Source organism: Pristiophorus japonicus, chromosome 5, assembly GCF_044704955.1.
Source record: "Pristiophorus japonicus isolate sPriJap1 chromosome 5, sPriJap1.hap1, whole genome shotgun sequence".
Classification (NCBI taxonomy): domain Eukaryota; kingdom Metazoa; phylum Chordata; class Chondrichthyes; family Pristiophoridae; genus Pristiophorus; species Pristiophorus japonicus.
In genome coordinates, this window is record NC_091981.1 from 256,938,426 (window position 1) to 256,956,758 (window position 18,333).

The 18,333-nt window shown below is 41.5% G+C and overlaps 1 protein-coding gene across 4 annotated transcripts in view; it reads right to left on the reverse strand.

The window, feature by feature from the left end:
* Window positions 1–18,333, reverse strand: part of LOC139264681 (ATP-dependent 6-phosphofructokinase, platelet type-like) — a 149,742-nt gene that overhangs the window by 55,814 nt on the left and 75,595 nt on the right. For all 4 annotated transcript variants that reach the window (XM_070881570.1, XM_070881572.1, XM_070881573.1 and 1 more), the window contains exons 9-13: window positions 16,194–16,286; window positions 15,557–15,682; window positions 12,935–12,999; window positions 7,407–7,476; window positions 4,257–4,403 (exon numbers count right to left, since the gene is read on the reverse strand). In XM_070881570.1, the coding sequence (XP_070737671.1) occupies window positions 4,257–4,403; window positions 7,407–7,476; window positions 12,935–12,999; window positions 15,557–15,682; window positions 16,194–16,286 (501 nt within the window). The remainder of the gene's footprint in view (window positions 1–4,256; window positions 4,404–7,406; window positions 7,477–12,934; window positions 13,000–15,556; window positions 15,683–16,193; window positions 16,287–18,333) is intronic.

Below are 18,333 nucleotides of genomic sequence, written 5' to 3' on the forward strand. Positions count from 1 at the left end.
GATATCTGAGCTGCACACACACAGCAGTGTGTCAGAGTTGTCAATTACAGCAACTTTCTTTCAGGCAAATCACTCATTTATCAGCTCCTGATGTAAGAGTCTTGCAACTATGTAGCCACCACAGTCTGCGGTCTGGAGGGGGTCGTGGGCATGTTTGCATAGCCAGCCTGATTGTCTGGCCCTAGGTCAGCGTCCAGCCCCTCATCCTCCTCTTTCTCTCTTTCCTGAGGTGGACCATCAGTCCCCTTCTGGCAATTCTTGTTCCCTCCGGATAGCCAGGTTGTGCAGAATGGAGCACACGACCACGAATTTAGCTACTTGTTCAGGGTTGTATTGTAGCTCCCCTCCTGAGTGCTCCAGGCATCTAAGCGCTGCTTAAGCAGAGTTATTGTTTGCTGGACCACATTGCGTGTGTCTCTGTGGCTCTGGTTGTATCGCTTCTCAGCCTCGGTGTGGGTGTCACGCAGGAGTGGGGGGGGCGTCATCAGCCAGGTGGCTAGGCCTTATTGGTTGTCACCAAGCATCTAGCATTGTCCTTGTGGCTGACTCTTAAACATGTCAGAGACAGTGCTCTCACGCAGGATGTGAGCCTCATCGAAGCTAGCCGGACATTTGGCATTCACTGCCAGTATGATCTGGTTGTGGTCGACAACTAGTTGGACCTTCAGGGTGTGAAATCCTTTTCTGTTACGAAAAAGCTCTGGGTCCTGAGAAGGTGCCCACATGGCGATGTGAGTGCACTGTATAGCTCCCTGCACCCTGGGGAACTTAGCAATGTGGTAGAATGCTCCAGCCATGTCAGTTTGAGCCTCCGTGGTCATGGTGAAGCTGATAAAGTCCATCTTACACGCGTACAGGGCCTCCATGACCTGTCTAATGCATGTGTGGCATGTTGAGACAAAGGGGAAATCTCTACTGTGGAGGCCCGAAAGGAACCGGACGCGTAGAAAGACAGTGCCACAGTGACCTTGACCTCGGCCAACAGTGATGTTGTGATGGCTGGCTGCATATGTGGCCTGATGAGCTAGCATATTTCAGTGATCACCACCTTGTGGAAGCGCAGTCTCTGAAGGCAGGTGTGGTCGGACACGTTGAGATAAGACCTCTTCTCCCTCTAAGTGTGGGGTGTGTATGGTCTGGCCCTCCTCCTCAGTCTGGCACATCTTAGATTGGGCGCATAATGATGTGCATTAAACGCTGTGCCATTTGCACTCTGCAGCATTTGCATATTAATCGATGCAGGCTGAGAAATGGCTGGTCCCATTCCAATGAAAGTATAATAGCGATTGATCAGAAGCAGTAATTTCCACACTAAAAGACACCTACAGTAAAACCCAATCGTCCACAGTCTGAAAAGATATCTGTTGAGACGGTCACTTCACCTGAAAAGAACTCCAAAGTCAATCCAAGTTGAAGCAGCCTTTTCAACGAAGCGACCTGCGATTTGAAAAATGGTGCCACCACACCACTGATTCGTTCAGAACAGTTCCCCTTTTTCTGAGCGGTGTTTTGGGCAAGCGATATTGTGGGCGAGGTGTGTGTGAGGTGGTGAAAGTTGAGCTGGGCGACCTGCTGGGCGTTAGTTTCGGCAAATGTGATCTTTACAATAGAAAAAAGTGGGCGGTCGGTATTACTGAATCTCTGCGTTAATTACGTGCGGAAAGTAACGCTGGGCGATATTGTGGGCATTGAATTCACCCATTCTGATGATTCCGCCCAAAAAAAGTGGGCGAGCGGTATTATTTTTTTCCCGGCGTTACGTACATGGCGAAAGTAACGCTCGGTGATAAGTGTTCGAAAAATGGGCGTCAGTTTCCATTTTGTGGCTAAATGGGTGCTATCTGGGCGTTACACCTCATTTCAGCAGTAAAATGGACATTAAGTGGGCGTTATGCATGCAAAAATAATGGAAAATCTAGCCCATAGGATTTAATGTGGTTTTTGAAGGTCGGGAGGGAATTACCAAAGTGAAGTGGTTATGCAATCAGCTTAACATATATCGTACTAGGACCCACATGGGATCAAACAAGGTCTAGGTTTATTTTCTTTAACTATAAAAGTGACACTTATACACATGCCCTCAGAATTTACACATCCGTATAAATGCACGGAAATTGTTTTAATACCCTAAACAGGATATTACAATGATATTATTATGATAGAACAAGCAGCCTCTGACAGTGATATTTTGAAAATAGAGCCACTGGAGCTTAATGGGTGTACTGCTGGTGTGTAGCCAAGATAGTTCCAAGTATAGTCACACAAGCTCACAAACTTGTCCAAAATAGAGAGTCCACAAACCAGTTCATTTGGATATCTTTGGAATGCAAGCAAGTCAAGTCTTTTATTTCATCTCCTTTCTTTAAAAGTAATGGAATTAGAATCATAGAATCATAGAAATTTACAGCATGGTAGGAGGCCATTTCAACCCCTCAGTGTCCGTGCCGGCCGACCAAGAGCTATCCAGCCTAATCCCATTTTCCAGCTTTTGGTCTGTAGCCCTGTAGTTTATGGCACTTTAAGTATTTTTTTTAAATGTGGTGAAGGTTTCTGTCTCTGCCACCCTTTCAGGCAGTGAGTTCCAGACCAACACCACCCTCTGGGTAAAAAGATATCCCCTCATATCGCCTCTAAACCTCCCCCCAATTACTTTAAATCTATGCCCCCTGGTTATTGACCCCCGCCAAGGGAAATAAGTCCTTCCTATCCAGGCCCCTCATAATTTCATACACCTCAATCAGGTCTCCCCTCAGCCTCCTCTGTTCCAAAGAAAATAGAATCAGTATCGCCAATCTTTCCTCATAGCCAAAATTCTCCAGCCCAGGCAACATTTTTGTAAATCTCCTCTACATCCTTTCCAATATAGTCACATCTTTCCTGTAATGTGGTGACCAGAGCTGCAGACAGTACTCCAGCTGCGGCCTAACCAGTGTTCCATTCAGTTCAAGCATAACCTCCTTGCTCTTGTATTCCATGCCTCGACTAATAAAGGCAAGTTTTCCATATGCTTTCTTAACCACCTTATCCACCTAGTCTGTTATCTTCAAGGATCTGTGGAGCTGCACCCCAAGGTCCCTTTGTTCCTCTACACTTTTCAGTGTCGTACCATTTAATGTGTATTCCTTGCCTTGTTAGACCTCCCCAAATGCATTACCTCACACTTATCTGGATTGAATTCCATTTGCCACTGTTCTGCCCACCTGACCAGTACATTGATATCTTCCTGCAGTCCACAGCTTTCTTCATTATCAACCACACAGCCTATTTTAGTGTCATCTGCAAACCTCTTAATCATACACCCAACATTCAAGTCCAACTCATTGATATACATCACAAATAGCAAAGGACGCAGCACCGAGCCCTGCGGAACCCCACTGGATACCGCCTTCCAGTCACAAAAACACCCAGTAACCATTACCCTTTGTTTCCTGTCTCTGAGCCAATTTTGGATCCAACTTGCCACTTTGCCCTGGATCCCATGGGCTTTTACTTTCATGTCCAGTCTGCCATGTGGGACCTTATCAAAAGCTTTGCTAAAATCCATATACACTATACCCTCATCAGCTCTCCTGGTTACCTCCTCATTCAATCAAGTTAGTCAGGCACGATATTCCCTTAACAAATCCATGCTGACTGTCTTTGATTAATCCATGTCTTTCCAAATGAAGATTTATCCTGTCCTTTAGAAATGTTTCCAATAATTTTCCCACCACTGAGGTTAGGCTGACTGGCCTGTAATTACTCGGTCTACCCCTTTCTCTCTTTTCAAACAAAGGTACAACATTAGCAGTCCTGTAGCCAGAGAGGACTGGAAAATGATGGTCAGAGCCTCTGCTATTTCCTCTTTTGCTTCTTTTAACAGCCTGGGATACATTTCATCCAGGCCTGGGGATTTATCCATTTTCAAAGCTGCTAAGCCCCTTAATACTTCCTCTCTCACTATGTTTATCTCGTCTAATATTTCACACTCCTCCTCCCTCATTGCAAAGTCTGCATCGCCCCTCTCTTTTGTGAAAACAGATGCATGGTATTCATTAAGAATCATACCCACGTCTTCCGCCTTCACACACAGATTACCTTTATGGTCCCTAATAGGCCCCACTCTTTCTCTCATTATCCTCTTACTCTTAATGTATTTGTAAAACATCTTTGGGTTTTCCCTGGTTTTACTTGCCAACATTCTTTCACAAATTACCTATATCAAATCCGTGAAACAACATGTTGTATAAATAATTCTAGGCAATTAGGCAACTCACCTGCCCCTTCATAAAGCCATCAAAACCGTCAGTCACCGCTAACATTCTGTGACCTTCAGCGATGCCAGTTCTCACAGCAGAACGAACAGCCGCATTCATACCAGCTGCTGGGGCCCCCACGTTCATGATTGCCACAGTGAAGTTGCTCTGTGGGTAAAAGGAGATGGAAAGGGGATTAGATTGGAATTTCAGGTATCAAAGCACAGAATACTACACATCGTGATTTCCAAAGTTTGCAAGCACTTTTAGAGCACCCAAACCAGCCAAGCATTCTGCAGTTTCAGCCAACCATTACACATCATTTTACACTTGTACACTGCCAATTAAGTTTTAGACCAGTGTTGCAAATTAATGGTTCACTCTTGCACTATTGCATGCAGTTAATGTTTATATGTTTAAAAGAATGCAAGTCAATAGTAGGATTGCTTTCATTAAAATGGTTATTAACAAGCATTTCCATGTGTTCAGCAAACAACTCAATAATGCTAAGAATAATGGCCTGTAACATGCATGTGCCCATTAGGGCCGTGCAAGTTCTGGGTTTTCACGCACTAAGCGCATATGCGAAAACCCGGAACTTGTGATCCGTCAAGAAGTTGTTTGACAGATCCAATGCATTACCAGGAAAAGGGCATCCATGGGTGAAGTGTTGGGCTGTTTGTCCAACTTCTGCCCAGTGAATGCCTGGGAAATTCTTACGCCTGGGAAAATCAGGCATACGGCCTGCTTTTACCAGTGTAAGAGTTTAACAAAAACATAACAATAAACTTTTTTTCAATCATTTATATATTAAAAAACCTGTGCAATAAGGTAAAAAAATTTTTTTTATGCCTTTTAAAGCATTTACATTTATTTTTCAAAAAAGTAAATTTGTTTAATATTTAATTAAATGTCATTTAATTAATTTTAAATGTGTAATTTTGGTTTTTTATTTGATGTGTAGATGTATTTTTGGGGGTATTCCCATTCATGCTTATGGGTTTTCTGTAAATACGGAATACCCATAAGTATGAATGGGGATCCCCTTCTTTCATTTATTGGACCAGCCCATGTGGTCCCAGGGGCGGTTGCAAACCGCCTGCGCCCGAGATACTCGGGCCTCTATCTGCGGGTACCCGGAGAGGCCTAGGACCGCGAGTCTCCATACCTCCAGGAACACAGGTATTTTATTTGCGGATTGGAGGCATTTCCCCATGGGAAGCCTTCGACTGCAAATTCAGGGCCAATTAATCTGCACATGGCCTGACTATACCTTAGTCCTGCTCATCAATACTGGCAGACATGCTGCTCACCATGAGATTTAGGCCCCGAATCTGCTTGTATTTTCCGGTAAGCAGGGCAGAATGCTGATTTTCAGCACAAAATTTCAAACAAATTCAGGTTAAAAGACATATTCCAGTCTTCACACTACAACAGAGTTTCATCGATTGAGTCAATTCAGCGAAATATCCGCTGAAACCCTCTGAAGCTCATTAACACAGGTCTGCCCGTGTAAAAGAACAGAGAATGCAAGTTTCCCCCATTTATGCTAGTTCTGAATGGACTGTAAATTTACATCTCAAATGTTATATGCAGCAGGACCCAAAGTCATATTTCTGGTGATTTATAGCCATTTTTTTTTATTCTCATTATTGAGATCTACACTGTACTTTACTTTGAATGCATTTTTATGACATCTGGGTAAGTTACATTAAGAATTGAAAAGCTTCCTTAAACATGCTGTACCTAATGCACTTAAATGCTGGCTTCAAACTTTAGTCTTCATACATAAAGAGGAGCATAAAGAAGAAACGTGGTTTAAGTTCTACACTTTGCTCTGGCCCCGATTGTTTACTCTGATTTCTGCTTGGTTTATGCCAGTATTTATGTTCGGCATACGCTAATGAGATTCTCAGGAAATGTTGGCATAAATTGCCTGTTACTCCATTGCAGGAAATTCCAGCTTCTGTTTCAGAGTCAGCAGCCAAGCCAAATCTGTTCAGCTGTTTCAACTTTTTAAAAAATAAGTTAATTTCCAATGAAGACAATGCTCTCAAAATAACTAACTGCAAAAAAAAAACATGCTATTTAAGCTTATGGGAGGGCAGGAAATAAAAAGCACTTCATTTAACTTCCATTGAGTATCCTCTCCTAGAATGTGATTAGATTTGCGTGTGCCTTAGCATTTGCACTTCACATTTTAATTCCAAGGTCTACAGCGTTGGCATGGTCAGTTGAAAAGAAAATGCCCATCCTTTGGTACTTTAACCTTTGAGGGCAACAATGTTCTGAAAAACAGATATGTGCTATCTCACATGGTTATCACAATCACAATGATACAGAGAATCATATATAAACCAATGAAAATGAAAGAAAAATTATGAACCATAGCATTGTGGAACACAGTTCAAAAGTACTACTGCAGCCCAGGAAGAATTTTCACCTGAATATTTTGCAATAAGCTTTCAATTTAACGCAGGGATTTTTAAAAATTGGTATTCTTCAAAATACAAATGTCTTTAATATTTATTAAGATTAATGTTTCCTAGCATGGCACAGCAGCAAAGCCTCCTATTGTAAATATGTATACTACACAATGGTTCATTGCATTTGCTGCAAAAGGGAGGAGGACAAGGAGGAAAGATTAAGAGAATTGAAAGCTACATGTTTATAATGAGAGCTCAAGATGGTAAGAGCGTAACAGCAGTTAAAAATATGAAACACCAAAATACTGTCAATTGCGAAAGCCTCAAGCCTTGCCCCTGATTGCTATTAAGCTTAAACCTCTAACCATGTCATTGTTACAGACTGCAGCTGGGAGATCCCATCAGCAATGCACCAGAAAAATAGCAATTTGGTTACCACCACAGATCACTGCAGGTAGAAAAGACAATGGGGTAGATCTTGACTGTGCAAGAGTGCAAAACGGATGATAGCAAATAGGCAGCCAATTTTACATCGCTCTCAATTGTTATTTCCACTGAAGTCACTGGAAATGAAAATTGGGACAGATATAAAAGGGTCTGCCAAATCGCAATCACCTGTTTTACACTACGGCACAAAGTCAAAGTCTGCCCCAGTAAGTGTGCACTGCTCTGAATTACTATTCTCCAAGTTCTTAATGCCTTTTAGAAGTGGTACTCGTGTGCCACTGTGACTCTCAATACTTACAGGAGGGCCGTGTCCTTCTGGCTTCATGTGTGACAATGACTTGTAAGTGTTTAAATTGTTCTCAAAGCTCCTGCAGACAGAAACAACAAAAACATTAAGCACATGTATTTTAAGACCAGTGGGAGGGGGGGGGGGGGGGGGGCGAGAGCAGCCAATCCGCTCCTAGGAGTGCATCTTCCAGGGGTCAGGGATCATCAGACCCCTGGGGTTGGGGACCATACCCTCCCACCCTGGGGTTGGGGCTCATACCTACCTGTGGTTTTACGGTAAACAGACAGATTTTTGAATGATAAGGGAGTCAAGGGTTATGGGGATTAGGCAGGGAAGTGGAGTTGAGGGCAGGATCAGATCAGCCATGATTTTATTGAATGGTGGAACAGGCGCGAGTGGCCAAATGGCCGACTCCTGCTCTTATTTCTTATTTTCTTATGTTCATATGGTTGCGGCTTCCTGTCCAGAGTTCCCTGCCCGACTGGAAGCCAACCTGTCAATCAGGCTGACTTCCGGGCAGAAAACTCCACAGCGTGTGGGGAAAGCAGGGCTTCCGGGTTTCCCATGCTCTACCAGGCACCCCGCCTCGCCCAGGTCAAAAACTTAAAATTCCGGCTCTAGATTTAAATGGTTAGTCAAAATTATTGGTATCAACTATATGGTGATTATAAGCTTTGTTTTGTGAATTAAAAAGAACACAAATTAACTGAAGAAGAAAAAAATACCATTTTCTTGATTATGGATAATACTTGAGCTAATTAGAAAATAGAAGTCGCCTTTTCCAATACAGGTTTAATGCAGTAATAAACAGCTACATTACTACAATAAAACCACAAACTTGGCCAAATATTAGCTGGCAGATCCATTAAATTTAACTAAGGTGCCATTTTCAGATATTATTTAGTTTTTTAAAGTTCATTTTAGAGCAGACTTCAATATGGTCCTGTCTTAAGAATGTGTATAGTATTCCATGTTAACACTTCACAGGAATGTTATCAGTCAAAAATTGAGACCAAGCCAAAGAAGATATTAGAGCAGCTGGCTAAAACACTGATCAAGGAGGTAGATTTTAAAGGAGGGTCTGAAAGGAGGCGAGATGCAAAGGTCTGGAGAAGGAATTCCAGAGCTTGGGGCCTGGACGGCTGAAGGCATGACCACCAATGGTAGGGCAGAGAGTGTGAGAGATGCACAAGAAGCCAGGTATTGAAGAATGCAGAGTTCTTGCAGGGATGTGGGGCTGGGGGAGGTTACAGAGATAGGGTCGAGGCCTTGAAGAGGATGAGAATTATAAAAATCAAGGCATTGGTGGACCAGGAGCCAATGTAGGTCCGCAAGCAAAGGGGTGTTAGTTGAGCGAGATTTGATGCAGATTAGGATACAGACAGCAGAGTTTTGGATGAGCTCAAGTTAATGGAGATGAAAGACTGTCCAGAAGAGCAATGGAATAGTCGATTCTGGATGTTCCAGAGGTCTTCATGATGGAGAGGATATGGGGTCGGATGAAGAGGTTATGGGGTCGGAAACTAATCTCAGGATCAAATAGGATGCCAAGATTGCGAACATCTGATTCAGTCTGAGATAGTGAATGGGGAGGGGGATGGAATTGGTAGCGAAGGAATGGAGTATGGTGGGGGCCAAAAACAATGGCTTAGATCTTCCCAATGTTTAATTGGAAGAAATTATAAATACTTGTATTTATATAGCACCTTTAATGTAGTGAAACATCCCACGGCACATTACATAAGACAAAACATTTGACAGAGCCACATAAGGAGAAATTAGGATAGGTGACCAAAAGCTTGGACAAAGAGGTACGTTTTAAGGAACATCTTAAAGGAGGAGAGTTAGAGAAGTGGAGAAGCTTAGGCAGGGAATTCCAGAGCTTAGGGCCTAGGCAACAGAAGGCACGGACACCAATGGTTGAGCGATTAGAGTCAGGGATGCTCAAGAGGGCAGAATTAGAGCAGCACAGATATCTCAGGAGATTGTGGGGCTAAAGGAGATTACAGGGCTAGGGAGGGGCAAGGCCATGGAGGGAACTGAAAACAAGGATGAGAATTTTGAAATCGAGGCATTGTTTAACCGGGAGCCAATGTGGGTCAGCGAGCACAGGGGTGATGGGTGAACAGTACTTGGTGCGAGTTAGGACACGAGCAGCCGAGCTTTGGATCAACTCAAGCTAACATCGGATAGAATGTGGGAGGCCAGTCAGGTGTGCATTGGAATAGTCAAGTCCTGAGGTAACAAAGGCATGGATGAGGGTTTCAGCAGCGGATGGCTAAGTCAAGTTCGGAGACAAGCGTTGTTACGGAGGTGGAAATTGGCGATCTTAGTTATGCTACAAATAAGTGGTCGGAAGCTCATTCCAGGATCAAGTATTATGGCACATCCAGGATTGGACTTTGGACAGTCTGACAGCATACAGGCAGCGGAGGGGTCGAGAGAGACGAGGGTGAGATAAAGCAGAGTGTCATAAGCGAACACATGGAACCCGATGACACGTCAGCTATCCGATCAGCATGAGTATTTGTACCTTATTGATACGTTATGTTACATGATTAAGCAGTAAACATTTAGCAAAATTGATTAATCCCAAATCTTACAAACTTATTTGAATTATATTGCACTCCTACAAAGTTTTCAACACTCAAAAGTAAAATTTTTGTGACAATATTTGTGCTTAATAAAATTGATGTGATAAAATGCAAGCCACTTTCTCCATGAATATAATTGATGAAACACAAGACACAGAGGGGGGGGAAATTTGGGTAATTTTCTTCTCCTGTTAACGCCCCAGGGGGGCTAATGGGGCTCAAACGACTTTTCACCTGGGCACGGCACGACCAACGACTCCTGCAAAATTCCATGGGAGTTTAGCGGCAGCGGTAATCGGTAACGGCCTGCTCCTACCGGTAGTGCCCCGATGTCATCACCTTGTGCAACGACCCGTTTTTGCCTCGGAGTGAAAATTCGGTAGTGGCCCATGAAGCTTCGTGAAGAGCGTACCGGGCTGTAGGCCGCTCACGGGGGTGAAAATTAATGGGGCGGTGTGGGTGACTTGTTTGTAGATCACGGGATCCGTGCCACGATCTTGCAGCCCGGCACTCTGCTCGTGTCCCGGGCTGCTGCCACGCCATCCCACTCCCTGATGGTCCCAACGATAGCCCCGTTTCCTGCCCGCAGAGTCGTCAACTTGGCCCTCCCCTTATTGTCCACAGCGCAACCAGGGATGAGCAATAAATACTGCCTTGGCTGGAAACTGTGTGTGCCTTTTCTCCCCGGTCTCGCCCCCGAGAGGAACTGCAGCCCAATGCAGCTCGCGGGGCAGGATTTCCGTGCCTGGCATAGGAAAGCTCGCCTCGCTGCTGTTACTGCCCCCAATTTCACCCCCAGAGCCTACAGGATAAAGAGTCTGCTACAAATTTCAAGAAGTTCTAAGCCTTGAGGTATTGTTATCAAGTCATGCAATCAGGAATTAAAGACTGACATAGAGGAGAAACGACAACACTGGACACAACTGTTTTTTTTTTAAATGAAATGTAATTAAATAACCAGGCAAACTCTACAGGTATATACATTTTTGTATTAATTCCACTTATAAATATAGCTTGTAGCTTGCTTAATGACACTTGTTTTAAGATTTTTTTTAAATATAGGTGAGCCCGAATGCCTGAAGACCAGACAAATGAAAATCGCTGCTGGAACCACACCTCACTAACTGGCCTTCGAAGGACTCAAAAGGACCTTTGAAGGACTCAAAAGGACCTTTGAAAGATATGTCATAAATAATAAGGAAATGGCTGGATTATCACAACCTGGTGAAATTAATTAAGCAATCAATTTTTTCAAATTGTTTTTGTAACACTGCCAAGGCAGTATTTATTGCTCATCCCTGGTTGCGCTGTGGGCAATAATCATCAATCACATAATGTAGACCAGACCAGGTAGGGATGGCAGGTTCCACTCCTGGAAGGACATTAGTGAAGCAGTTGGGATTTTATGACAATCCAGCAGGTCGTTTGTTGAAATAGTGGGCTATGAATTCCCGACCTCTGGATTGCTAGTCCATTACCATAACCACTAGGCTACCGTACTCTTTGTCAATTGAATACAATCCAATTGCATATGACACAATTCAATCACAACATTAATGCATCTGCATATTACTAGACTCTAGACAAGTTGTAACTGGGCAATTTGCACTGCCTCATAGCAGATAAATTAGTTCTGTGTGTGAGGTGGTGAGTGTTAATTGTGGCTAATATATCCCTAGATCTTCCATGGTAGACCTTCTAGTTGGTATTTTTTCAATTGAAAGGAGGCATCTGGAAGCTCTTTGCACAGACATAATATCGCCTTCATCAGCTGTATGGTCACCACCTATATGAATCCTGGATCTTGTAACTTGCTGCAGTGTCGCTCTTCTTTCTTCAGATGCATCACCATTTCTGTATCTAAATCTTGCTTGCTTGTAAATTTGGAGCTGCCTCGTCCAACAACCCAGCAGCACATGCAGGATCAGCTGCAGGGATATAAAAGTGTTGCAGTGTTCACATTTCAGCTATGTCGGATGTTTCAAGATATTCACATTAATGATGACAGCCGCTACTTTATTTAATTAGCGCACAAAAAAAGACAACTGTTGTGAAGATTTTACAACTAAAGTTTGGCAAGCACATTAAAACTTTTAGAAAACACTTACTAATTTATAGTTACAAAAATACAGCTAGCTAACGTATTTTACTTACCGGATTCAGCAACAGATTCCAATAAGAAATTAGTTTCATCCTTCCGGGTTAGATTGAAAGTTTGTGAAATAATTTTCTTTGGGCATTTCTTTGTTGGATTAGCACGGTCTTTTCCCCATTTTTTTTATAACAGTCTTCTGCAGGTTTATACAAATAGTTCTCTATCATTGACAAACTCGATTGATTTCTTAAGAATGTGCTTTTTTTTTTACATCGGGTATAGGAGTAAAAGCGTTTCATTCCAGGGAACTGTGGATGAGAGCATTTAGTCTCAGCTCCCATTTTTCTCTGCGACTGCCTCCAAGAAGTTGCAATGTGGCATAGGTCAAGAGGCTCATTTCTCTAGGCAAATGTTGGCAATTTGAATGATTTTAGCCAGCTTCTCATTGGGTGCCATAACTTAACCGAGCAGAAACTTAGCTCAGTGATAACTGTAGGAGGTTAACCATATCAATCCATCTGAATTGCATCCACACCTTCATGCAATATACCACACAGAATCAAGTGGCATATGAAATGGTCCGCACTACCAGAGTTAAAGCAAAACTGGTTATCAAATAGAAAACTTGCAAAAATCTTCATGGAGTGTCGATTTATGTGATCTGTCACACTGCAACGCAGGGCTAGATTTTGCGGGGGACCAGCGGGCACAATCGGTGGCGGGTCAAGTGAGGAAGTGCTTTTTATTCCTCCAGTGTGTTGGAACCGCGCTGTGAACCCACCACCACGCTCCTTTCCCCGAGGTCGGGTCTGTCAATGCACAAATCAAACGATCCACAGTCTCCTTACCTGCCTCGCAGTTTCACTGCATCATCAAACCTCCTTTCATCCATGGCTTTCTGTACTTCCATAGTCTAAAATAATATTTCAAGGAAATAAAATTAAAATGTTACGAAATCTAAACTACTGGCATTACAACTGCTAGAATGTATCCGTTTCAAATGAAAATGTGCTTTCACAATTTCAAGGAGCTTTCCTTTTTTTAAATTCAATTGTTCACTCAGGGAAGTATAATTGAAAGTCTTTTTTTGTACTAAATATAAGCTTTCTTTAAAAAAAATACACTTAAGAAATTATCTACAAAGTTACAGATTCCCTATGACATCAAGGTTATTTTTTAATGTGAAGTGGAATGGGGGAAGAACCCAAGTTCAGCCTTGGTTCAAACATGGGCACAAGAACTAAATGACACAGGTGAGGCAAGAGTTATGCCCTTGACCATCCAGCAGCTTACATGGTTATTTTATCTAGTACTAGCTCAAAACTCACCAGATAAACTCAATTTCCCAACTTGCCATGGTGGTATTTGAATTCACTACTTTTGAGTTGCTAGCCCAGTACCATACAATACCGAATGATGCAGTGCTGCCCAGGGATGTTCTTTTCACTGTCGTGGTCTTCAATTTCCAGTATCAGAACAGTATGGGCATGACTGAAACTAACAGCAATAGCATATCTAACATTGAGTAGCCATTTTATGGGTAATGTTCGTGATTTTTTTCCTCCAGATTTATGTAGTAGGTAATTCATGTTATTTCTAGTTGTAAAGTGAAATGAAGGACATAGACGTGAAGAAATTCTTTAAATGATTTGACTGCTTGCTTTCTGTTGCTTCCCAGTTCAGAACTGGTAGCTTTAGGATAAAAAATTTAATTGCTAATATGTCTTCTCATTAATATTTTGATGCTACTAGCAACTGGTTTTACTTCATTCCTATTTGGTTAGATAATGTGCCAAAAATTCCGGCCTCGCTGGGTCGGTATGAAGTGCGCACGGACCCAGCGAGGCCTTTCAAAAGCCGGGCGAGATGCGCAATTGCCGAAAACTGGCTTTTCCGATCTGTCAAGATTTCTCTTGATAGATCCTCCGCATCACTGGGAGAAGAACATTCGCGCGGGAGAGATTGGGCTATTTGCCCATCTCTTGCCCAGTGAATGTCCTTCAAACCTTTATGCCTGGTAAAAGCAGGCATATAGCTTACTTTTGCCAGCGTAAGAGTTTTAAAATATATAAAAATTAAATTTAATCATACATTGTTTAAAAACCCTGTCCATTAAGGTAAGTTTATTTTTAACCCAATTTAAACACATTTCGAAAATATTTACATTTAATTTCAATTAATTTTAAATCTGTGAGGTGTTTTTTTTTTAATTTATTTATTACGTATGCTGTGTTTCTTGTTTTAGGTAGGTTTTCTCATTGATAGTAATGGGATCTCGCATAAACGGAGATCCCATTTTCATCAGTGAGAATACTACCCATTGACTGGTGGTCCAGGCCCACGTGACTCCAGCATTTCCCTACATACGGGAAACGGCATCTCCCTGTACGCTACGCATCGAATGAAGGCCTCCAACCGGAATCGAAGGTGCCTCCGTGACCACCAGGTATTTTCGCAAAATGTTTTTGGGTTGGAGGCGTTCGTCTTTCCCCCCTCCCCCCCCCACCCCCGCTTTAATTAGATTGTCAGTTTAATAGATAAGTACTCATTTGAGCCAAGCACTATCCTTCCCCGACCCCTGCACCGGGATTACATGCATTACCTCTGAAGTCACGCTTTCAAGTGTGACACCATTAAATGTGACAGGGGACTCATGCTAGATGCAAGGTCTTATAATTAGATGGTCACAGACTATTAAATCTATTAGTTGCCTCTTTGTAATAGTAGTTAACATTTACTACCCATCCCCCCATCCTCATTTGGATCAGCCTTATAAAGGGATTGCCTCACTGCCATTCATCAGCTGTGATGGAGCATTTACCTGCCTTTCCTCTTTTAGATGCTGATGATCTATTTATTTTCAGCATTTTTTGTTGTTATTTCATATTTCCAATATTTTTACTTTTTCTTTTTAATAAAGTTTTCCAATCCCTTTTTGATAAAAGTGGTAACCCTATAAAATAGAGAATAATGGATACAAACTAGCAGCAATATTTGGAGGTTTGCAGGGTCTTAGATGTCATCTGTTCCCAACAATTAAAGTTGTGAAATTATCCCCTTCTTAACATTATAATACACCATGATAAAAATTAACATGGATCGATTCATTCTGTGTTTTGTCATATGTGTGTCAACAAGGTTCTCATTATGCACTTTAGGTCATTGTATGCAATGCTATCCATACAAGTGATTAATGTTTAATATTGCAAATGTGAGCAGTTGTCTGCAAATGATTCCTAGAATTAATTCTGCCATATAATATATTTAAAAAGTAGTCATGTTTCAATGAGATCAAGATAGTAAACATCTGTTGCTGAAATAAGCATTAAAAAAAAACTTTCTTTTGAAATCTAAGCTTTAAAAAAAACGTGTCGCAACCCGAGCTTTTCTTGCAATACTGCCAAACTAGATCATCTTGCATGGACTAGGCCTGACTGCAGACAATGCTAGTGGCTCATTTCATTACTTACCATCTGTACACACTCCATTAGGGGAACTCGGATGGCCTGGTTCCCAGACAGTGACACAACACAGGCTGGAGTCTCTGGTGATGCTTCTAACAAGGCAACCACAGCCTCTACTCCCATTCTACTAGCCTAGCTCACAGAACAAACACAAAAATCAAGAGTGACTGACATCACAACAATAACTTTAAACAAAAAAAATCTAGCAATTTTAAAGCAACTTTTACATCCCCCGGAAATCCAAGTACGTTACTTTTGAAGAGGGAAAGTTTTCAGGGCTATGGGGAAAAAGCAGAGGAATGGGACTAATTGGATAGCTCTTTCAAATTAGTTTGCTAGGTAAGGGTATTAAGGGTTATGGAACCAAGTACAGAATGGTAAATGGAGGTAAGCTGCAAATCAGTCCCAATCTAATTAAATGGCAGAACAGGCTCGAGTGGCTGAATGGACCACTGTTCCCTATGCACTTGTTACAGTGTCAGTATTCCGTCAGTTCTGACGATGGGTCATCAACCTGAAACATTAACTCTGCTTTCTCTCCACAGATGCTGTCTGACCTGCTGAGATTTCCAGCATTTTGTTTTTATTCCGTCTCCTCAAACTGCCCAAGATTTGTTTATGAAAGATGGTTCAGTTTACTTACCAGGATTCGATCAAATGCAGAAGGTGTACCTCCTCGTTGGACATGCCCCAAGATAGTCACACGTGTGTCAAAACCCAGCCGTTTGACTACGAGCTGTCAGAAATTGTTGTAAATGTAAAAATTATCTGTAAAAGACTGGAGATGAAACTGACAAACAAAGAGCAGAGCTGCTAAAAGGAGAGTTTGTACAAGAGAAGGGAAACCCACTGGAATCAAATTGTATGCTTATATTTCATATTTGCACAATGTATAGACATATGTTTAAGATTTGCCCATTATAGCACCATATTCCACTTAACTTAAATCTGGTACTCCCCCATAACTAAAACTACACTAAAGCTTTGAAGTTAGTTGTATTTATACATTAGGATTTAATAATTACTGCCTAAAAATCTAATTTCACTTTAAAGTGGGGATATCACTATGCCAAGAATGACCACTTTTCATGAAATATTGCTGTCATGGTGAAAGCCTTTGAATTACTGTCGACGTTCCTTCAGTTTACTGTCAAAACTAGTTTACCTATTTTTCTTTATTTTTATAAATTCATGACCTGCAGTCTTGTAAGGGGGATGAACGATTTAGATTTATGTAATATTGTCCAAAGTTTAGATTATAATGTTGAACTGCTGACTATGTGCTGTCGCCCCTTCAGCATCAGACGTGCCTTGCCCTAGCACATGCTGGAATTAGTTGTGACCCTTTGACACTATTCTATCTACATGTATCCTAGAGTTCAGCTGTACTGGGTAGTTATTAGACAAAAAAAATGGGATAGGAATTGACCTAAATCTGTTTTATTGTGTCCAACAATCCCAAGGTAAAATATTAAATTGATAATTAAACATCGTATAAGTTGTGTATTTTTGGCTGTGCAGGTATGCTGTGGAAGATGGCCAAAAGTATATCAAGTATAATGTAGATTTTCCAAGAAGTATTAACACTTGGCTTAATTATTTAAAATAATTCTAATGACTGGCAAAATGAACACAATTTCCATTCTATCAAAATAATTACTGACTACAAAGTCCGACAAGACAAACAAGAGACCACTGGAACTGCGCATGCGCAACGACTTTGTGTCGTTGGCAGCAGCCACATCCTTACATAAATGAGTTAATACTGATTAGAAAATCTGGCTTAACAAAGAAAATTTTATCCAAATATGATTTTCCTTTTTTGGAGTAGCATGAATGGCTGACAAATCACAAGACCATCAATCTCAAGTCTTGGCATCTCTTGAATGTCTTTATCTTGGGCGTAACGTCATGGAGGAAGGCCTCTTGTTCCCTGCCACCTCCTCCTCCAGATCAGTCATTCAGAAATCACATCATCATCTTAACTGCCGTCTAATCTTGCTATTCTTGCCTGTAAAGACTTTCTCTCAATCAGGCCTACTCAACGTATTGTACACATGTCCAGGCCTGACATTATCCTCACATTTATCTGTACTGAGATCACAATGCAGTCCCTTTCTGATGTCTGTACATGTCTCTGTACTTCATTTAGTCTCCTGAATATGTTCCAGTTGCTCTTAACATCTCAAATAAAAACCATTAAATAATTGTGCAAACAGAAAACCTTTATTTACAAAAGCTTTAAATATTGAACAATTCTCTTTTCAAAAATAATAGTAAACCTGCTACAAAAATGTGTTTGATTCTCCTTTCCCCACAAGAAGAGCCTCACTATTTTTCTTTAATACTCTCCTTTTGAGCTATGTAATGAATCTCAAAGTTGTCTTGCATTCAAAAATGTTCTAATTTTACTTTCTAGTTTAACGGACCAAATTGATGCAACCACAGTAGGATAGGGAAAGTGTGCAATACATGTCTCAATCATGTTAGTGAATAAAATACAAAGCAGGCAAGTTGATTCAGTGCATGTTAATAACGTAGTAAAGGTACAAGCAACACCATCACAAACACGTTTAAAAAAATCTGCAGCTGCTTAGACAAATGTTGTCACAAGACACAGTCACACATGTAATAAACTATGCCCATATTATATATATTATATGTTTAAAGGTCTAAATCACTGACAGGGATAGGAGCCTCGTCAGTTTTCTTTCTAACCATTTATTCTTTTTTGAAAAGTCCCAAACATTTAACTGTTTTTAAGATAAGTTGGAATAATATTC